The sequence below is a fragment of the Amblyomma maculatum genome, unplaced genomic scaffold (assembly GCF_055883805.1).
Source record: "Amblyomma maculatum isolate TAMU_Amacu unplaced genomic scaffold, ASM5588380v1 scaffold_15, whole genome shotgun sequence".
Classification (NCBI taxonomy): Eukaryota; Metazoa; Arthropoda; class Arachnida; order Ixodida; family Ixodidae; genus Amblyomma; species Amblyomma maculatum.
The window spans coordinates 2296025-2319026 of NW_028146740.1; the positions used below are offsets into that span (position 1 = coordinate 2296025).

Here is a 23002-nt window from a genome sequence, read left to right on the forward strand (position 1 = left end):
GGTATCTTGAACCGATACGCACGTGCAGAAAGGGCAGAGTATATGGGTTCCATCGTGCACCGGGTATTGACATGCTGCCAAATGGTCCCACGATATCCGTGCGTCTCTTGTATTGTGAAGCTGGCGACGGCGCTATCGTCGGTTGTCCAGTTTGCATTCGCAAGTAGACTTTTCAGGCGGTTGGTGCAGCCTCCTTTTTTTGATGTTGAAAGTGGCTATCGCTGGGTATCTTGAACCGATACGCACGTGCATAAAGGGCAGAGGATATGGGTTACATCATGCGCAGAGTACTGATATGCTGCCAGTGCCGCCAAATGGTCCCACGATATCCGTGCGTCTCGTGTATTTTGACGCTGGCGACGGCGCTATCGTCGCTTGTTCAGTTCGCATGCGCAGGTAGACTTTCCAGGCAGTTGTTGCAGCCTCCTTTTTTTGATGTTGAAAGTGGCTATCGCTGGGTATCTTGAACCGATACGCACGTGCATAAAGGGCAGAGAATATGGGTTACATCGTGAACCGAGTATTGACATGCTGCCACTGCTGCCAAATGGTCCCACGATATCCGTGCGTCTCGTGTATTGTGACGCTGGCGACGGCGCTATCGTCGCTTTTCCAGTTCGCATGCGCAGGTAAACTTTTCAGGCAGTTGCTGCAGCCTCCTTTTTTTTGATGAAAGTGGCTATCGCTGGGTATCTTGAACCGATACGCACGTGCAGAAAGGGCAGAGTATATGGGTTCCATCGTGCACCGAGTATTGACATGCTGCCAAATGGTCCCACGATATCCTTGCGTCTCTTGTATTGTGACGCTGGCAACGGCGCTATCGTCGCTTGTTCAGTTCGCATGCGCAGGTAGACTTTCCAGGCAGTTGGTGCAGCCTCCTTTTTTTGATGATGAAAGTGGCTATCGCTGGGTATCTTGAACCGATACGCACGTGCATAAAGGGCAGAGAATATGGGTTACATCGTGCACAGAGTATTGAAATGCTGCCACTGCTGCCAAATGGTCCCACTATATCCTTGCGTCTCTTGTATTGTGAGGCTGGCGACGGCGCTATCGTCGCTTGTTCAGTTCGCATGCGCAGGTAGACTTTCCAGGCAGTTGGTGCAGCCTCCTTCTTTGATGTTGAAAGTGGCTATCGCTGGGTATCTTGAACCGATACGCACGTGCATAAAGGGCAGAGAATATGGGTTACTTCGTGCACCGAGTATTGACATGCTGCCACTGCTGCCAAATGGTCCCAGGATATCCGTGCGTCTCGTGTATTGTGACGCTGGCGACGGCGCTATCGTCGCTTGTCCAGTTTGCATGCGCAGGTAAACTTTTCAGGCAGTTGCTGCAGCCTCCTTTTTTTGATGAAAGTGGCTATCGCTGGGTATCTTGAACCGATACGCACGTGCAGAAAGGGCAGAGTTTATGGGTTCCATCGTGCACCGAGTATTGACATGCTGCCAAATGGTCCCACGATATCCGTGCGTCTCTTGTATTGTGAAGCTGGCGACGGCGCTATCGTCGCTTGTCCAGTTTGCATTCGCAAGTAGACTTTCCAGGCGGTTGGTGCAGCCTCCTTTTTTGATGTTGAAAGTGGCTATCGCTTGGTATCTTGAACCGATACGCACGTGCATAAAGGGCAGAGGATATGGGTTACATCATGCGCAGAGTATTGATATGCTGCCAGTGCCGCCAAATGGTCCCACAATATCCGTGCGTCTCGTGTATTTTGACGCTGGCGACGGCGCTATCGTCGCTTGTTCAGTTCGCATGCGCAGGTAGACTTTCCAGGCAGTTGGTGCAGCCTCCTTTTTTGATGTTGAAAGTGGCTATCGCTGGGTATCTTGAACCGATACGCACGTGCATAAAGGGCAGAGAATATGGGTTACATCGCGCATCGAGTATTGACATGCTGCCACTGCTGCCAAATGGTCCCACGATATCCGTGCGTCTCGTGTATTGTGACGCTGGCGACGGCGCTATCGTCGCTTGTCCAGTTCGCATGCGCAGGTAAACTTTTCAGGCAGTTGCTGCAGCCTCCTTTTTTTTTTGATCAAAGTGGCTATCGCTGGGTATCTTGAACCGATACGCACGTGCAGAAAGGGCAGAGTATATGGGTTCCATCGTGCACCGAGTATTGACATGCTGCCAAATGGTCCCACGATATCCTTGCGTCTCTTGTATTGTGACGCTGGCGACGGCGCTATCGTCGCTTGTTCAGTTCGCATGCGCAGGTAGACTTTCCAGGCAGTTGGTGCAGCCTCCTTTTTTTGATGATGAAAGTATCTATCGCTGGGTATCTTGAACCGATGCGCACGTGCATAAAATGCAGAGAATATGGGTTACGTCATGCGCAGAGTATTTATATGCTGCCACTGCCGCCAAATGGTCCCACGATATCCGTGCGTCTCGTGTATTTTGACGCTGGCGGCGGCGCTATCGTCGCTTGTTCAGTTCGCATGCGCAGGTAGACTTTCCAGGCAGTTGGTGCAGCCTCCTTTTTTTTGATGTTGAAAGTGGCTATCGCTGGGTATCTTGAACCGATACGCACGTACATAAAGGGCAGAGAATATGGGTTACATCGTGCACCGAGTATTGACATGCTGCCACTGCTGCCAAATGGTCGCACGATATCCGTGCGTCTCGTGTATTTTGACGCTGGCGACGGCGCTATCGTCGCTTGTCCAGTTCGCATGCGCAGGTAAACTTTTCAGGCAGTTGCTGCAGCCTCCTTTTTTTTGATGAAAGTGGCTATCGCTGGGTATCTTGAACCGATACGCACGTGCAGAAAGGGCAGAGTATATGGGTTCCATCGTGCACCGAGTATTGACGTGCTGCCAAATGGTCCCACGATATCTCTGCGTCTGTTGTATTGTGAAGCTGGCGACGGCGCTATCGTCGCTTGTCCAGTTTGCATTCGCAGGTAGACTTTCTAGGCTGTTGGTGAAGCCTCCTTTTTTTGATGAAAGTGGCTATCGCTGGGTATCTTGAACCGATGCGCACGTGCAAAAAGGGCAGAATATATGGGTTACATCGTGCACAGAGTATTGAAATGCTGCCACTGCTGCCAAATGGTTCCACGATATCCTTGGGTCTCTTGTATTGTGACGCTGGCGACGGCGCTATCGTCGCTTGTCCTGTTCGCATGCGCAGGTAAACATTTCAGGCAGTTGCTGCAGCCTCCTTTTTTTGATGATGAAAGTGGCTATCGCTAGGTATCTGAACCGATACGCACGTGCAGAAAGGGCAGATTATATGGGTTACATCGTGCACAGAGTATTGACATGCTGCCACTGCTGCCAAATGATCCCACGATATCCGTGCGTCTCTTGTATTGTGACGCTGGTGACGGCGCTATCGTAGCTTGTTCAGTTCGCATGCGCAGGTAGACTTTCCAGGCAGTTGGTGCAGCCTTCTTTTTTTGTTTGGGGGGGGGGATTAAAGTGGCTATCGCTGGGTGTGTTGAACAGATGTAACTGCAAAAATGGCAGTTACATCGTGCACAGAGCATTGATATGCTGCCACTGCTGCCAAATGATCTTACGTTGATATGTGTAATGATGTGTCCTTTAATTTATAGACATTCATGCGGTTTCCGAGCTGCTGCCCCAAAGTGGTTGCCTTAAGTTTTATTATCAACTCGGACACTCCATGTAGGTACCATTAGCAGCAATGAAAGGACACACTACGACGTCAGTATCTAAAACCTTACTTTCTTGGTCAGTTCAATATATTGTTACGGACGACAAGGAAGAAGAAGCGGGCAGTGGCGCGGGCAGGAGCGCTCGCGCTAGGCCCGCCGCGAACATTCATTGAACGTCATCTACCATCGTCATCGGTCATGTTCTGTCTCCTGTCTTCATCGGCTTGCCGCTTCGTAACATTTGGTTGGAGGTGCGGCGTACGAAATCCCCATCCTCGCCTTGGAGCATCGAGGCCATCTTCAAGCCGGGACCATCACCGAGGGCCCAGGGACATCGCCGTGCAGCTTCGCCCCAGCCCTTCTAGCCCAGACCTGAACAACTATCGCCGCCCAGCCCCCAGCCCGGACCTGGAGACAAGGAGAACAGAATGACCAATCAGAACCAAGACGAAGGACCCGAAAGACCCAAAAGACCCGAATGACCCGAAGGAACCGATGGACACGAACACGCAACCCCCGCCCAAGCTGCCCGACGTGACCTCGAGCCATCGGTCCCATGGACTCTGGTGACGGATGGTTGACAGCTCCAAGGGAGGCGGATCACCCACGCATCAGACATCGTACCGGCAAGCCGTTCTATTCTTCCTTCTTCCTCTTCTTCTTCAAGCATCCAGACACGCCCATCATCATGCCATAAAATCATTAACATCGCTAAACTTCCTCGTCCATGATCGGGACGATCGCTCGGTGGCCCCGGGTCATGTTACGGACGACAAGGAAGAAGAAGCGGGCAGTGGCGCGGGCAGGAGCGCTCGCGCTAGGCCCGCCGCGAACATTCATTAAACGTCATCTACCATCGTCATCGGTCATGTTCTGTCTCCTGTCTTCATCGGCTTGCCGCTTCGTAACAATATAATTTCCTTTTCTTCCCTTGATACTGCCACCATGTAGTGAGATCTACCAGAATGTGCCGAGATTTTTATCTCTAACTGCCCCCTCTAACGCAGAGCAGCAGTGAAAATGATTGCGATGGTTATAGATGATCACTGAACTATAGAGTTGAATATGGTGTATGGCTTTTTTTGTTATTGTGAGACTATGTTTAGCACGTGTGAGCACATATTCGCAAGGTGTGTTCAAAATGGTTAGCTCCATTTAACTGAGGGGAAAAGTAAACAGGGTTTCTGTTAACTGAAATATTTTGCTGTTGAATATATATGAAAGTGACGAAATGAAATCCTGCTTCATTTCTTTTATCTATAATTTTTATTTAGCTGAGTGTTGACTGTACATTGTAACTACTTTTCAGGGTTGAAGTTGAGAGAAGTAGATAATATATGCGGCCGATGGGACCAACACCCATTTGAGTCAGTGGCAAGTTAAGATTGCTCCATCATGGCAATAAGCCACCGGTTTAAATTATCATCTTGCACTAAGCCGCCACCTGTCCAGGTTCACCACTGTGGTTACTCACTAGCTCTTCTTCCTCTCAAATGTCGGGCCATGGTAGGGCTGCTATAGTAACCTAAATATGGTATTCATTACAAAGGTGACATTCCTCTGGTTAATCTTTCGCAGCCTCAAAACAATTGGATGCTTGGTTAGGAGCATGCACTCGTAATAGCCTCAGGGCCCGCTTTACAGTCTGCTCATTGGGTGCTTAAAATCGTAATTGAGTTGTGAAACATTGCTGCTCTTATTGTGGCCCCACTGTGCTGAAGTTGCATTTGTAGTAGGTAAGCCAACGTTTGCATTGGCAGCAATCGCTAAGGTATGCACTGCAGAACAGCCATTTGCAGCCAAGTGTTGTCTAGCCCATTCCGGTTTCACTGTGCCAGGAATCATTGCAAAAAGGAAATGCAGTATAGTGAACCAAACAATATGTGAGGCGTGGTTGATATTGCAGGGGTTCCTCTACTGCGGTGGAAGTGCGCCACCTTCCTCCGGGTGTGCTGGTGCAGCTGGTGCCAGAGGATGAGAACCACTTCCACCTGGAGACGGCCGACACCCAGAGTGTGCTCTCACTCTATGTGCAGAAGGACTTCCGGTCGGTCCTGCTCTCATTTCAGTGGCCATGTGGTTTTTTCCTTTGCGTTGCTGCAATTTATTTAGCCCCATCAGTCTTTTCACATTATGAACTCCTGTTGGGTTTGATGCTGTCTTCTCTTTCTGCAGCTGTGTGAGGCTGCAGCTGCAGCATATCTGCAGTTGTGTGAGGCTGATGCCACAGAGGTGCCAGTGCAGGACCTATGTGTCGCAATTGAGGCTATCCTTTAACTTGTCAGCACAGGCGTAGAGCTATTAGAGTGAGTTCCCCCCTGCACCGAATGGTCCAAGTAATCCAACAGTTCGAAAAATTTATTAATTTGAAATAAAAAAAATCACTCCTGCCGAAAGTCAGCTTTACAAATCACAAACTTTTCTGCCCCCGATGTTTTGTTTGTATCTAGGTAATGGGGAGATCTGCTACTGTGGTCTGATGCGGAAGGTGTGCTTATTCGTGCTAGTAGCTATCAGGAAGCATTGTTAGGTTTGTGGTTTGCGCGCCTCGGTAGCGTTGGCCTGGCGGCTCCGTGGACGGCGGACGGCATCAACGGTCCCAGCAAAGACGAGGCGTTTTATAACGAAACAACCTTTACTACAACATCGGGAAGATACGGGCAGAGAAGCTGACCCGGAGAGATTACAGACACTCTCACACAGCTGGTGTCTAGCGTCGTGCCAACGACGCGTCAAAGTAGTCTCTATCTCAGCGGAGTCGGCCGCTGCTTTTTATAGTTTTTCCAGTTCACAGGGAAAGGGTAAACCCTCACAGGAAAGGGAGAGCCAAACATGTTGGTTCACGACGAATGACTCAATCGCAGGTGTTCCGACCTCATCTCCTCCACCTCCTGCAGACAGGAGAGGGCGACGCACTTTCCCTCGATCTCCAGGCTTGGCCAGCTTCTGCACACACACGCACGCACACACATTTGGCGCGTGGCAAGAACACGTCGAAACTTGTCCGCGGGAGGAAGCGTTGCGCGGCCGATGAACGGCGCCGAAATGGACGATCCGCTCGCGGTTCTGCCTGTTGCTATGCGGTGGCCGCGTCAGCTGTCCCACTTGTCGGTGGAGAAACGTAACAGACTGCCCCCCCGGGGAAGGGAGATCCCGAAGGGCAGGGGACTGCATCCGCTGTCCGGAGGGATCGGGATGTTGCTGCTAGCCGGGTTCATCCGACTCTGTTTCTCATGAGCCAGTCAGCCTGAAGAATTCCTTGGCAAGTCCGGGTTTCCAAGGCACTCTGCAACTTGTCTTCAGGAGAGATTTCTCACAATCCACAACGTCACAACCACGCTAAAAACTCAACCGGTCAGCCAGCAAGCACGGCACAAACTTCACTAAGTTTTGCCAGACTATTTCCCTCTTATGCCCCCATCTACATTAAAGGGCAGCTTAGCAGCACTTGGAACCCGTCCACAAATTTGAAAAACGCATTTTCAAAACAGCATTCCCAAACAAAAATAATACAATGCAATCTGTTCAAAATCCTGAGTCAGGAAGAAAAACACCAACAAGTGAAAACTGAGGCTTCTTCTCACGTTATGGGCTTCGACTTAAGCCCTCGGCATTACTGTTGAGATCACCCTTTTCACTAAAGCTTCGGCTGTCCGTTTCCCGGAACAACCGTACCTTCCTGTTTCTCTACCAAGAAACAGACGAGCACGAGTCACTCGCTTTTCTAAATAACCTATCCCTCTCCTTACGGGTTGCGCACCAGTCATGCATTTGCTTTTCACGGGCGCATTTGTGCCGCTGGGATAGTCGCTTTCTCTTTCGCCATAGCTTCAACTTGTTCCATTCTTTCTCGCGCCTGCCCTTCCGCTTTTTTCTGCGGCAATACTGGAACACATGCTTTCTGCTTTCTTTTTGCAATTGTTTGAGTTTGCTTACCTTACGATGGCAGCATTCTTTCTCGCGCCTGCCTTTCCGCGTTTTTCATCGGCAATACTGGAACACATGCTTTCTGCTTTCTTTTTGCAATTGTTTGAGTTTGCTTTCCTTACGATGGCAGCATTCTTTCTCGCGCCTGCCTTTCCGCGTTTTTCGTCGGCAGCACTGGAATACTAGCTTTCTGCTTTCTTTTCGCAACCGTATGCGTTTGGTCTCCTTACGATGGCAGCATTCTTTCTCGTGCCTGCCCTTCCGCGTTTTTCGTCGGCAGCACTGGAACACTAGCCTTCTGCTTTCTTTCTGAGCAATCTCTGACAAGCTAGCGGTTAACGTTCTAGCGGTAACCGGAGCTAGTAGGACACCGTTGTCGTCTGAGTGGTCAAAGTGTGGTGCCGCGTCTGCATCGCGGCCAGCAGCGCTTGACTCACCTTCAGACAAGTCCGAACAACAACTGCTCACGCCAGCCCCCAAGCTAGGCAATTCCTCTGGCGGCGCCGCGGCTGCATCGCCTGACTCACTTTCACTCAAATCCGAACGACAACGGCTGACGTAAGTCGCGTCAGTCCTCCTCCTAGGCATTTTCTCTGGCGGCTCGCCACTCAGTGCGTCGCCTCGTTCAGAGCTAACCGCAGCAGGATCAAGCTCCTGCGACAGCTGGGGCGCTTCGGATTGCGTTAGGGCCATAGGTGCTACGTTCGCGTTCGCACTGGGTTTGCTTTCGCGAATACAACCTAGCGTGGTATCGGGGCTCGAACGATTCTGACTCTGCTCTGGTCGTTCGCTGTCGCCTTCGCAAGAGTCGCTCTCTACAGCGGACGCGCACTCCTGATCACAACTCGCGGGCTGCGCAGCTTCCTTGATCGGCACTTCGTTTTCTGCGTGCCCTGCTCTACGACACAGCTGATTTCGGAAACCGAAATTTTCTCCTCTCCTAGCTCGTTTTTAGCTCCGTCGCGCTCTACACAAGCTTCTGCTTTCGACTCGAGAGGCGGTTCAGTTACTACCAGTTCCCCACACTCATTTGATGGAACTGTATCTCCTACAGCTACTTGGGTCGGCATGCAGTTCACCTCGCTTAACGGCGTCCCTTCGGACTTCTCGCCGATGAAGCCTGTGCTAACCGTCTCAGCTGGCGGCTCGACCAAGGTAACACGATGCTCTTCTGTTAGAGGCTCGGTCGGCTCGCTACTGCGGTCACATTGCTCGGCCGCTCCCCTAAGCTGTTTCTCACAGTCCGGTGCAAGTTTGATTTGCTCCGAAACTTCCACACTGTCTAGCCATTCGCTTACAGCGGCTTTCAACTGATAGGCCAAATCAAAGTATGCCTCGTTACAATGTTTCTCGCTCTCATATCTCTTCCGAAGATCCTGAGGCGTTATCTGATATCGTATCAGCAATGACTCCCAACCAATCGCTTGATTTCTTCCGACGCTTCAGCGGAAGCTACCAACTTCTGCGCCCAACTATCTCGCTCTAAGAGTTTACTTCTGCAGACATTCTCAAAGTCTACTTTGCCATATCCTCGGCGATGAGGAACGGTTACACTGAATGGCATTGCAAGCTTTAATCCTTTCCACGCTCCTTCTATGTGCTGAAATCTCCAGCTGCATCAATTTGCTACGTTCACGCTCCTCTTTCTCTTTCCTTACGTTCTTCAATGACCTCAAGGCATTCCAAAAGCTCGTCATCTTCAGCTTCCAACGCAAGAATAGCCTTTAACGCTTCTGGTTATCTGAGTTTGTCTGACAAATCCAGACCCAACTCCTCCGCAAGCTCCAGCAATTTCGGTTTGCGCAACGACTTGAAATCCAAATTCATGGCTGTTCCGAGTGCTGCCTTCTCTACTGCCCACTATTGCCTTGTTGCAATTAACCCAGCAACAATGACAACACAATTACCAGCTCTGTTCTCTACTTAACAAAAGCCTGGCAAAACTCAGTAGAAGAAAGTCCCGCACTCACCAAACCTCGCAGCCAAGAATCCAACGCAGTCGTTCCGCTGCAGGCAACCAGTCATCACACAGGGCTCGTTGCACTGCTCCCGCCTTTCCGCTGAGCTGCTTTGATTCACGGGTCACGCCTGTGACATCTCCGCTCTTCCCACCAGATGTTGCACCTCGGTCAGGCCTGGCTCGTTTCACCGACCACGGTCACGACTTGGTCGTCCTCGTCTCTCCGCTTTCCGCTGTTCACCAGTTGTTGGACGACGGTATCGCCTGGCTCGTCCCTCCAACCACGGTTACGGCTTGGTCGTCGTCGTCCCACCGCTGTTCACCAATTGTTAGGTTCGGGGGTCGCGAGTGCCGGGGTAGCGTACCGCTGCGGCGCGCGGTCTCTCGATCTCCAGGCTTGGCCAGCTTCTGCACACACACGCACGCACACACATTTGGCGCGTGGCAAGAACACGTCGAAACTTGTCCGCGGGAGGAAGCGTTGCGCGGCCGATGAACGGCGCCGAAATGGACGATCCGCTCGCGGTTCTGCCTGTTGCTATGCGGTGGCCGCGTCAGCTGTCCCACTTGTCGGTGGAGAAACGTAACAGCATGCAGCTTTGTCAAGGGGGTCATCTAATACATACCCTGCAGAGGCGGATCGTTCTAAGCTGCAACCCTCCAGTATCTGCCAGTCATCATGTTCATACCACGTCATGATGCCATGAACGAATGCATGCGCAAAGCACTAACTTCCAGTTTCCATGGTTAGCAATGGTAGTGAAGACCACGAGATGGAATTCACAGGAAAAAAGTGAGCGCAAAGACAGCCTTCATGAATGCACCCGGGGGGTCATGCATATTACAACTCCGCTCCGATTGCGCACTCTACCGCGATGACAAAAATGAGAGTTTCTTTATTGCCTCATATGCCAACGATGAACAGAGAGCCAAGCTAGTCGTTCCGAATGACTCCGCTTCGCCTAGCCTTCACGGCCCCGCAAAACCAGTTATTTGCGACAAATATGCCTGTTCATTTTGTTATGCCGAAAAAATGAGCCTTTGGCCAAAAAACGATTTCCACAATATTTCTGGCACCAAAGGTGTCTGAACATTTTAACGTTTGGACACCGTAGAGTTAGAAATTTTGGTCTGATAATGGACATGTTCCTACGGGGCGCGTGACGGTTCCTGAATTTGGAAATATCACACAAGTCCGAATTATTGGAGTCTGAAAAATTGTTCGGACACCGTACATGTTTTTCACTTGGACATGTTTTTTGTGTTTGTCAGGTATGTGTTTATAGTCAGCATAACATTGAATGCTGAATAAAGAGAATGAAATTGCAGTGTATATCAGGAATAGAACATTGCAATCATTACAGTTGCTTAACCCCGGAAAGTTGCTGCGTAACATAATTAGAATGTTCTAAAGAATTTCGTTATTACTGCTCTGAAATTCTTGAGTCCACTTCCATTCCCGGATTGAGCAAAGTAGTAAACTTTGGGAGCATGGTGGAAGCGCGCCTTAATTAAGACCGAGGCCTGCATTGAGCCTCCTATACGACAGAAGGAGCATTCTGATGATGATCGAACTCCAAGTGACGCTCGCACTGGTGAACACCCTTGAGGTTAGCTTATGGCAGCGTAAATGCCTGAAACAATACAAGATAGAGCAGCTGCTGTCATTGTATGCAAAACTTGGACGTCTTCCTTCCCTTTTCTAATGAATTATCTCTGCACCATAAAAACATCACACGTTTAGATTTCCATCAATACCACTGGTAAGTTAAAGAATAGGCTGGTGGTTTAGTTTAGGTTAACACAACGAGGAAGTGAAAGCTTCATGTACATGGCTACACTTATTGCCAAGCTTGCATTAAACACATTTCTCCAAATGTAGAGCCCGGTCTTCATCGGTCTCTTCGGCATGCCGCCTTTTCAGGGCCTCATCGACATGCCCTCTTCACATTCCGACGCGCTACTGTAGCTGTGTTCGTCCTCCACCATCTCGAGCAGTGTTGTAACCTAGGCAGGTGCCCGGGGGCTCCTATTTATACATGTAGCACCCCTCTACTTTCAAGTCACACTGACGTCATGTGACCTTGACAAAAGTCACGTGCCACTTGGTGGCCTACGTGACTATGTCCCAAAGTCACATGGCGACCACCAGGCTTAACACAGACGTTCGACCTCTAAATCTCGACCATGCCTGTGGTCAGAGGTGGCTTACGCGACTATGCCTCAAAAGATCCTGCCTGGGCTGTCGAGCAGTGCGGGACGTGCGTCGCATGGGCTCCCGCCTCGAAGCCAACTTTTGGTGGAACGCTTCGGTTCTTGGACCTGCCACCTATTGGAACATCTCTGAGGGACCACCCGGCACCCGTGGATACCAATTCTTGGCAAGTCGACGCCCAGCTTCCGTATTTTTCGGAAGTTTTACCCGGACCAAGTGACGGAGGGAGCTAGGCCTAACGCGTAGGCCTTGCTCGGCCCCGTGCCGACGGGCTCCGTGAACAAGTCCGAGACCTTGCTAACCCTGAAGATGCATTACCCCATCGAAGGGGAAGACATAACGCCAGAGGAGCTAAAAAGCGGAGAATGGGAGCCCGTTCTCCGTCTTCAAGATCGCGCCAGACGCTTGAAGCAATGCGCTAACAGCCACGTCGACGAAGCTAGGCTTAAGCCGGGTCAGGCTGGCGGGAAGTCGAACTCCGACACTACAGCCAAAAAGAAGCGAGGACCACCCGTCACTAGAAAATGGGTACCGTCCCCGAGACTACCAATGGACGACTACAAAATCGTGTGTCGACCGAGAAATTACGACCTGAGCAGCGTCGCCCCACGTGCCCTCGAGCGTTCCATATGGGCGGCAGCGAACGTGGCGCCTTTGGAGGCACAAGACAGGGACATTACACGTGTAAACATCGTGAACAACACGCTCACCGTAAGCACACCGAACCGCCAAAGAGCATCAGCTTACGCCGATATGAAAGTCCTCAAGCTTGAAGGGCATGACAAGCAAGTGGCGCCGTACGTCGCGGCGCCGGACGACTCGATTATAGGAGTAATCTACCGAGCGTACCATGGATCCTCGCCTGATGAAGTCCGAGAAGGCTTCCTGAGGAGAAACAAGGACAGCAGCATCGTCGACGCAAGACGACTAGGCAAGTCAAGAACCCTCCAGATTATTTTCAAAGGGAACAAGATTCCAAGACAGGTATACTACTGGAACACAGTATTTTGCGTGTTCCCATACAGAGAGCAAGTGGAAACTTGCTACAACTGTCGCAAGGTCGGCCACAGGGCTGACGTCTGCTACCAACCAAAGGCAAACTTATGCCGCCGCTGCGGTAATGACCACCCGGTCGCTCCAGAAGGGGAACCTTTAACATGCATTCCAGATTGCAGTGTACCATGGGGCGCATCATACTGGGAGCCGCAACTGCAAACATCGTCTTGTGATCCGGAAACAAGCGAACAAGCAAAGCGACAACGCGGGGCGACGCCACGCGGAACATCAACCAAGGGACAGAAAGAGGTCTTCGAGCCGGACGAGACACGACAGCAAGCCCCGAAACCGATCCAGCTCCTTCCCGCCGCTACCAAACAAGGAAGGGGGCAAGTGTAACAGCAAAGAAAGAAGATCGAGCCGCAGAAGAAGCGGAGACAAGCCCGATAATAAGGTGAGCTGGCCGGATACGGCCTCCCATACCAACAATACTCAAGAAAAGGAACTACGGAAACAGATACAGGCACGCGATGATAAAATTGCCAAACTAGAAAAAGAGATGGCGGAGCTCCGCTAATTAGTTAAGAATACTATGGCGCTAGAACACCCAATAATTAAGGAGACGCGAGTCCCGCCACCGGTCCCGCCGGTAGGGGTGGTAGCGATGGAAACGGACGCTAGAGCCCCGATCAAAAGGCAACCTCCCCCGAGCGGAGAGAACAGTAAACGTGTAGCAGAAGCCTCAGAAACTGATATGCCGCAGCACACGAGAGCCACGAACAAACTCAGGACCGATGTAAATGCACTCACAGAAAAGGTGGACACCATGGAGGTTAAAGTAGACACCCTCTCGGCTAGGGTGGACACACTCACTAATAGGATGGATGCCTTAACCAACGAATTCAGGGTGTTCCAAAATCAGGTAACCGTGTCGTTCCAACAAATGATGGAAAAACTTAGCGCAATGGAAGCACGCCTTCCTCCGTTGCCTGGTCAGCAGCCAATGCACACAATTGCTACGCATCATCATGGTCCCCAGACAGCAAATTGAAGTGTGGCAGTGGAACTGCAGAGGCTTCTGCTGTAAGCGAGGGAACTTGCAGCTCCACATTCAAAACCTACAGCGTCCACGAGACGTTATTGCTCTACAAAAAGCTAGTGGTGCCGTAAAACTTCCGGGCTACAAAGCGTTCCTATCACCGGGATATGACGCCGGTACCGTCACGGGTGCGTTCACTGCAACGCTGGTGCAGCGCAATGTCACTGCAATACAGCACAATATTGACAGCTCCAAGGAAAAGTATATTCTGCTCGAGACAGTGCAAAAAAGTCGAGATGACAAAAATCTCTTTATTCTAAATCTATACTGCCCGCCGCGAGATAGAGGAACGGGTATTCCTGAGCTACTAGTCAGAAGCCTAAGGTTGGCATCCAAAGCGCAGCTTCTAGTTGTCGGAGACTTCAATGCCCCGCATCCGGAAGGGGGATACGTTAAAGCCAGCCAAAAAGGCAACATAGTATGGCAAGCGATACATAACGTGGGTCTTTCCGTGTTAAACAACCCACAGGAATGCACGAGGCTAGGCAATAGCATCAGCGTCGACACGTCACCGGGCCTCACCCTTACTAAAAATATAATGGGAGCCGAATGGCTAAACACATGTCACACACAAGGTATTGACCACTATATTTAGCCACCACCTTCGAAACGGCTAAGCACAAAACAATAATTAGGAAGGCACATATTACGCATTGGTATAAATCCTGGGACCTAAGAGAGCAAACAGTCGAAACAGAAATCCCTAATCTCGATTATTGGATCGAGTCACTTAAAAAGAATATTAAGAAAACCACACCGGATGTGTCGATAGAACAGGAGGGCCAAATCTCCGACTCGCTGCTACTCCATATGTGGGAAGCCTACCTCAGCCTACAAATGAGACTGAGGAAGCACAAACACCTAAGACCGCTAAGGAAACGTATAGCGAAACTAGAAAGACAGATAGAAGCCTACACACTTGAGCTTCAAGAAAAGCAGTGGGGTCGGATATGTGACCGCATGAATGGACAACTAGGATGTAAAAAAACGTAGCAAATGCTCAGACATCTACTAGATCCGACACAGGCAAAATCAACGCTGAAAAATCAGCTGGCTAGACTGATCCATAAATACGAGGGCACCACAGAAGAGGTCTTGCTAGAACTACAGGATCGATATCTCAGCAAGGCCTCTTGGGCTCAAATGCCAGACTACCGAGGACTCCCAAATCCAGAGCTAGATTCAGAAATAACGGAGGCAGAGGTTCGCTTCGCCATGGGACAGCTCCGCACAACGTCCGCGGCAGGCCCGGACGGGGTCACAAACAAAGCATTAAAGAATTTAGACCCAAAACGCAGTAGAGGCAACCACGGGGCTCATGAATAAGTACTGGAACGATGGTGAAATCCCTCAAGCCTGGTGGCATGCAATGATTACCTTTATTCCCAGACCAGGCAAGAAACTAAATATAGCCAATTTGCGCCCAATATCGCTCATTTCCTGCGTAGGCAAGCTCATGGAGCATGTGATCCCAAACAGACTGCAGGGGCACACAGAGGACAAAGATCTTGCCAACAACTATGCTAGGCTTCAGAGCTAATTTATCTACACAGGATGTCATGATTCAGTTCCAAGCAGACGTTATCATCATCATCATCAGCCTGATTATACCCACTGCAGGGCGAAGGCCTCTCTCATATTTCTCCACTTAACCTGGTTCTGTGCTAGCTGCATCCACTTGACCCCTGCGAACTTCTTAATCTCATCCGCCCACCTAACTTTCTGCCGCCCCCTGCTACGCTTTCCTTCCCTTGGAATCCAGTTTGTTACCCTCAGCGACCATCGGTTGTCCTCTCTTCGCACTACATGTCCTGCCCATGTCCATTTCTTCCTCTTAATTTCCACTAGAATGTCTGTAACTTGAGTTATTTCTCTGACCCACTCTGCACGCTTTCTATCTCTTAATGTTACCCCTACCATTTTTCGTTCCATAGCCCTCTGGGTTGTCCTCAACTTAAGTAGAACTCTCTTGGTTAGCCTCCACGTTTCAGCCCCATAGGTGAGTACAGGCAAGATGCAACTGTTGTATACTTTCCTCTTGAGCGATACCGGTAAGCTGCTAGTCATAATCTGCGAGTGCTTGCCAAATGCGCTCCATCCCAATGTTATTCTTATTATTTCCTTTTCATGGTCCGGATCTGCGCTTACTACCTGTCCTAAGTTGACATACTCACCTACTACTTCCAGTACTTCGCTACCTAAAGTAAACTGCTGTTCCTTCCCGAGGCTGTTGAACATTACCTTACTCTTCTGCATATTGATTTTCAAGCCTACCTTTCTACTTTTTCTGTCTAGGTCATCAATCATTATTTGCAGATCATCCCCCGAGTTGCTTAGCAGGGCAATGTCATCAGCAAATCGCAGATTGCTGAGGTATTCTCCATCTATCCTTATCCCTAACTGCTCCCATTCCAAGTCTCTGAATACTTCCTCTAAACAAGCTGTGAATAGTACTGGGGAGATTGTGTCTCCTTGCCTAACACCTTTCTTTATGGGAATTTTGTTACTTTCTTTATGCAGAACTATGGTTGCTGTGCAGCCACTATATATATCTTCCAGCACTTTCACGTACGGTTCGTCTACCCCCTGATTTCGCAATGCCTGCATCACTGCCGAGGTTTCAACTGAGTCAAATGCTTTTTCGTACTCAATGAATGCTATGTATAAGGGCTGGTTATATTCCGAGCATTTTTCTATCACCTGATTGATGGTATGGATATGATCGATAGTAGAGTACCGTTTCCGAAACCCTGCTTGATCCTTTGCTTGATTGCAGTCTAAGGTTGTTTTGATTCTATTAGCAATTATCTTAGTAAATACCTTATACGTAACAGACAGTAAGCTGATTGGTCTGTAATTTTTAAGGTCCTTAGAGTCCCCTTTCTTGTGAATGAGGATAATGTTTGCATTCTTCCATGGTTCCGGTACCGTCGATGACACCAGGCACTGCGTATACAGGGTGGCCAGTTTTTCTAGCACGATATCCCCCCGTCCTTCTGCAAATCTGTAGTTATCTGATCCTCTCCAGCTGATTTCCCTCATTTCATAGTTTGTAGTGCTTTCTTGACCTCGTCCTTCGTCACTGTTGGAACGTCTGGCTGTTTTTCTCTACCGCCAATCTTATTATGGTCCTGACTACTTTGGCTACTGTAGAGATCTGTATAGAACTCCTCGGCTACTTTGACTATCTTGTCCATATTAGTGATGACGTTGCCCGCCTTGTCCCTTATCGCATACATCTTTAAGGCTTCCCCCGTTCTTTACAGCATGCTCAATGTTCTCCATGTTATACTTCCTTATATCGGCCACCTTGCGCTTATTGATTAGCTTTGATATCTCGGCCAATTCGATCTGGTCTGTTGGATTGGAAGCTTTAATACTCTGGCGTTTCTTAACCAAATCTTTCGTCTCCTTAGACAGCTTACCGGTACCCTCTCTAACTATCCTACCGCCTACTTCTGCCGCGCACTCAGTATAATCTCTGAAATTATTGTTCCTTGCTTCTAGGGTAATGTCGCCATCCTCAGTTAGAGCTGAATACCTATTCTGTGGCGAGATCGTGAACTCTTCTGCCCTCCCCCTCACCGCTAATTCGTTGATGGGTTTCTTTCTTACACCGGGAAATGCAGGGGCACCAAAGCAGTGCTAGGGCTAGACCTCACCAAGGCCTTCGATAACGATAGCTTCCACCCCGACTGGAAGCCATTTCTGGGCTGAGACATGCATTCTACGCAGATGACATCGCACTCTGGACCACCAACGGGAATGATAGTCAGATAGAGGGAACGTTGCAGGTAGACACTATCGCAGAGCTCGCAGGTCATTCAGGCCTATCATGCTCACACCCAAAATCAGAGCTACTGGTCATCAGACCCAAACCCAGGGGTCCCGGTTCCAGGAGCCAAGCGCCCCCAACCCCGCTTAACGTGTGCGTGGGGGGACTTCCAATCATGGTGTGCAGTCAATAAGGATCTTAGGGCTGTATCTACTAGCTAACAGGAAAATCAAAGAAACCCTGCAAAAGCTGAAAACATCAGTTAATATGTCAATTAGGCTAATCAGAAGAATTGCGAACCATAGGAGAGGAACCAAAGAAAAAGACCTCTGTAGGATAGTGCAGGCATTTGTCCTGAACAGAAGGGTGTATGCGCTACCATACCTAAATCTAGATGCTGCGGAGAAAGGCAAAGCCGAGACAGCAATTAGGCAAGTATACAAAGCAGCCAAGTATACAAAGCAGGCAAGTATACAAAGCAGCATCGACAGGAAGACTCATGGGACTGGGAATACATAATACACTAGAGGAGCTCAAGGAGGCTTACCTCACAATGCAAAAAGAACGGCTTAAGCGCACTAAGGCAGGCAGAGGCATACTGGAGCGCCTAGGTATAGGCGTGGAACTTCCACCCGAGGACGCGAAAACACAGCTACCCAAACTCCTTCGCAAGCGACTGACGATCAAACCACTACCAAAGAATATGCACCCTTCCTACCACGATGGAAGGAGGAAAGCTAGGGCAATAGCACTACACGAAAAATACGCAACGAGCGAAGGAGCTGTCTATGTTGACGCGGTAGAATACGCAACAAGAGGAGCGTTCGCACTGGCGGTGGTGGACGTTCACGGGCGGCTACGGGCATCAGGGTCGGTAGTGACAAAATCTTCGGAAACCGCGGAAGAGGCAGCTGTGGCACTAGCCATAGCTAGCACCGACGCGGATACAATCTTATCCGATTCTAAATTTGCTGTCCGTAGCTTTGCGGGGGGGGGGGGGGGGGGGCAGAATCTCAACTGCAGCGCAAAAAATACTGAAACTGACCAGGCACCCACACAGAGAAATTGAGGTGATATGGGTGCCGGCTCACTCGGGGAATCCGGGAAATGAGGCGGCCCACAGCATGGCTCGAGGTTTCGTCAACCGAGTCGGTGGGTCCTTCGTATCCATGGGTTACTCCAAGGAGGGGCTGGCATCTTTTCACGATATCAAGTCATTACAGATTGGAACGGCACAAATTTCCACCACCTGACAAAACGTTGGATAAGGCACAGGAGACCGCTTGGAGGAGGCCCCAGACGAGATCCTTTCTTAGCCCGTACCTATTAGAAAAAATGTACCCGGAAGAACGAAAATCTGAGCTAGTTGGTGCATTGCAAGATCAAAAAACAGCGCGGCTACTTGGGACAAACAGAGAGGAGAATAACGGACAAGCGCTTGTCCGTTATTCTCCTCTCTGTTTGTCCCAAGTAGCCGCGCTGTTTTTTGATCTTGAAATGTACCCGGATGATTTTAACCCCGCGTGCAGGCTCTGTGGCGAAACAGCCACGTATGATCACATACTATGGCAATGTAAAGAAGAACCTCCACCGGAAGGTCTAGTACAAATTCCTTCTCTTGAGCGATGGGAGGCCGTTCTGGTCAGCTCGGACCCGGGCATTCAAGCCTTCGCCACCGAGTGGGCCACTAAGGTCGCCGCCAGCCATGGACTGGAGGCCATCTAGAGCATCTGACCGTCTGCATCTGCATTTTGACGAATAATTGTTTTCCAATCCAATGCCTCAAAATCACATGGTGACCACCAGGCTTAACACAGAAGTTTGACCTCTAATCTTGTGACCTTTACTATGGTTATGGGCCACCTGGTGGCTTATGTGACTGCCCCGAAGTCACATGGCGACCACCAGGCTTAACAAAGAAGTTTGACCTCTGCATAGGCGAAAACGGTACATACCTGACTGCTTGATCTACCTGCCGTAGTGAAACTTTCGCTTTAAAACATTCCCCCTATGCTTTTTTTTGATGTCACTGACTTGTGGCTTGCTCCATATGCATGTCATAACAAGCCTCCCTACACTTGCCGGCTCAATAGTTTAACAAGGCCTCAGTTCCAACAATCTTGAGGCATCATTTTTCTCATGCAAATCTTGCTGAACAACCCAGTAACAAATTATCCCACGACCCAGCTGTGCCAGACGGTTTATTCGAACCTAATGTAATTGTGAAACCAGAATACACTAGGGTGCCCTTTCCTGTCATCGGGCATCACGCTGGCACTCTACGTTGGAGCAGAAAAATGTGCCCAAGTACTGTATGTCGACATTATACTTTGAAAGAAGTTCAAGGAAACGATAACCAAGGGGAACGAGAATTTCGATAGTAACAGATGCATGACAAAAATATGTTTTTTCCGTGTTCCTGAAGCATCTTGTGTAAAAAACTGGGGCAGATGCAGTGGCGATCTACAACTCTGCCAGATATTGATGAGCTGTATGGTTGCAGTAACTGCCATACTACACGCGATGCGCAACACCAGGACAAAAGGGGAGAGAACACACACCACAACACAGGCGCTAACTTCCGACTGACGAAGAAAACCAAAAACAACCATGTCGCACGGAACCTCTGCAAAAGTTGCGCATGTACTGACCTGAGAGAAAAAATAATAAAGAATTGAAAAAAATGCGAAAAAAGAGAGATCATGAATATTTTGAACCCAAAAAGGCCAGCTCTCGTTTAGACAAGAAATGGACGGTGGGCTAGCACAGTTATCTTGCAAGGCAGCAATCTGTGCAGCTTCCGTCGTCCTGGTGTTGCGCTTCTCGTACAGTATAGATCAGTGCCAACTTTTCCAAATTTTTACCCTGCAGTAACTGCAATTCGTAACTGCATTTTTCAGGTTTCTGTTGTGTACATACAGAGGGCTTTTCCATAACCTCAATCAATCATTCAATCAATCAAATCTTTATTCCAACATCAGTGATGCTGTGGGCCATGGACAAAAAAGTCTCTGAATGGGCTTGATTAGGTTTATGAGCCTGTATTACATGGCAGCGTGGTATACATCAAGGATTTTTTTCGGTTAGATGTACAGAATTACGAAGAAAAGAAAACAAATATATGCACATATATGAATGTTCTCACAGGTGTAGCGACGAAGCACAGTTGAACGGGGCTACAGTTTTACGCATAAAGAACACTGCATAAAGCTGGGGCTTATGTCTCTTTAATACAGCATGCATGGTGCGAACACATCAACAGAACGAAATATATTTGTTTAGGTATATATTCATCGTACCAGCACTCAGTTTCAGTGAATGTCTTTTAATTCGGCAAGCAGTAAACAACCAGGGTCAAGAATTGCTTAAAATGGCTTTTCTCTGTTTTGCTCATGCTTATTCATTATTGCAAAAGCTGGCTTGTCTTGTGAGCATGTCAGCAGAGCTTGCCCTCTGCAACTGTCGGTCATGCATTGCATGGTTGATTAATTTAATAGTGATAAATTTGGCATCCAATCTAATTTCAGTATGGCCAACGTGATGGTAACCTACAAATTTTTATGGGCTAACCATAAAATTTGGTGCCTTGAAGCCCCAAAGTTTTACCTTATCAGAATTTGACTAGAATCGATGTCTAACCTAATTAGAGTAGGGTCAATTCAACTGTGATTGGCCATCTACTAAATGTGCCCCCCTGAATATGTAAACTTTGACCTCACCAGAATTTCACGAAAATCAGTGTATAATTCATTTCAAGTATGGCCAATTCATTGGTGACCTCCGAACTGTGATTGGCCACCTCCAAAGTTTGCCCCCTGAATCTCTAAACTTTCACCTCATCAGGATTTCACTAAAATCGATGTTTGACCTAATTGCAGTGCGGCCAATTCAGTGGGGAACAGCAAATTAGGATGGGCCACCCCCAAAATATGGCCCCTGGGCGACGAAAATTTAACCTCGTTAGAATTTCACCACAATTGATGTTGAACTTATTTGAGAGATGGCCATTTCAGTCAGATGGGCCACCCCCAAAATTTGCCCTCCTGGAGAGACAAATTTTTGGGGTGGCCCCTCTAAGTTTGGAAGTTGAATTAAAGCTGGTCATGCTGAAATTAGGTTGGACACCAGTTTAGGTCACATTTTAACAAAGTAAAATGTGAGGGGTCCAGGAAGCACAAATCTGGTGGTGGCCCATTCCAAGTTCTGAGGTCACCCCTGGATTGACCATACTCAATTTAGGTTGGACACCAAATTTGGTTATATTATATTTGTGGGGTGCACTTTCTGCAGACACTATGACTCTCCTAGATACCATGGTAGTCGCCTGCCAGTGGTCTCCAAACTTGCAGCCAGATGCAGTGTAGGGGTGCCACAACAGGTTCTCCATGTTGGCTAGACTAGGTGGACATCCATGGCAGCACACACTCTGACAAGACTCTCCTTGTGCGCTGTGCATATCTCCTCCATTCCTCAAGGTGTCATGGAGGCACAAATTACCAGCCTGTTTCTCGCATCTGTTTTGAGCTATAGGAACATGGTGTTGTCGCGTCATTAAACTTCTTCGTCTATCCTGTCATTCTCAAATAGTGCTTTTTATGAATGACCTGAGCCTTCCTTGATTTTATTGTGAAAGCAATACAATGCTAGATAGAACGGTTCTTCATGGTAGCCCGTGGCCCGTCGCGGCTTGCGCCGCTTGACCTTGAGCCGCCGCCGCACATAATAGATGATGCACCGTCGCCATGGCAACGCCGTTGCCGTAGCAACAGGATAACATTCACTCGCTACCTCCTCTCTCGCCCTTGCGCTCGCTCTGCGGCGGTTCCAGGGGAAAGGAGGAGGTATGTTCCATGGGCAGAGGAGAGGAGGTGATGCGTTTCGCCTCGTTGGAATTAGCCTGCCATTACATTTGAATTCACGTTACCTCTATGCCACATCCAGGAGCTGCCAACTTGTGCTAGCTATGAGCGATAATGACTACAATGACTGGGCATGACCCATTATGACTACGAAATGATCAATATGTCAACTTGAATAACTGCAACGAACGTTCGCCAAGGTATGCCACGCGACAGGAGCGACAATGTATCGTCCAATCTCACACTTGCAGGAGAAAGTATGACAGATACACTGCTTTTTCTTTCGTGTAAACCAGTTATAACTATATATAGCATGAGGTTCCATAACGCACAACAAAGAATTCGGGACACAACACGAGCGCTAACTTCCACTAAACGAATTTTTATTTCGCCCTGGCAGCTGTATGCAGTAACAAGCAATGTTTATCTTGTCAATCGCATGATGAGTCAATACATAAGAACAAAAAACACAAAAACCAACCTACCCGTGAGCACTTTTCACACAATCGCCTACCTCGAATCCAGAAAAGTTAGGTC

The 23002-nt window shown here is 49.0% G+C and overlaps 1 protein-coding gene across 1 annotated transcript in view; it reads left to right on the top strand.

Moving 5' to 3' along the window:
* The window catches only part of LOC146171939 (transmembrane protein 117-like), a 438815-nt gene that overhangs the window by 124562 nt on the left and 291251 nt on the right, over positions 1-23002 (top strand). The window contains exon 4 of the mRNA XM_084586209.1: positions 5541-5681. Coding sequence (XP_084442335.1) covers positions 5541-5681 — 141 coding nt within the window. The remainder of the gene's footprint in view (positions 1-5540; positions 5682-23002) is intronic.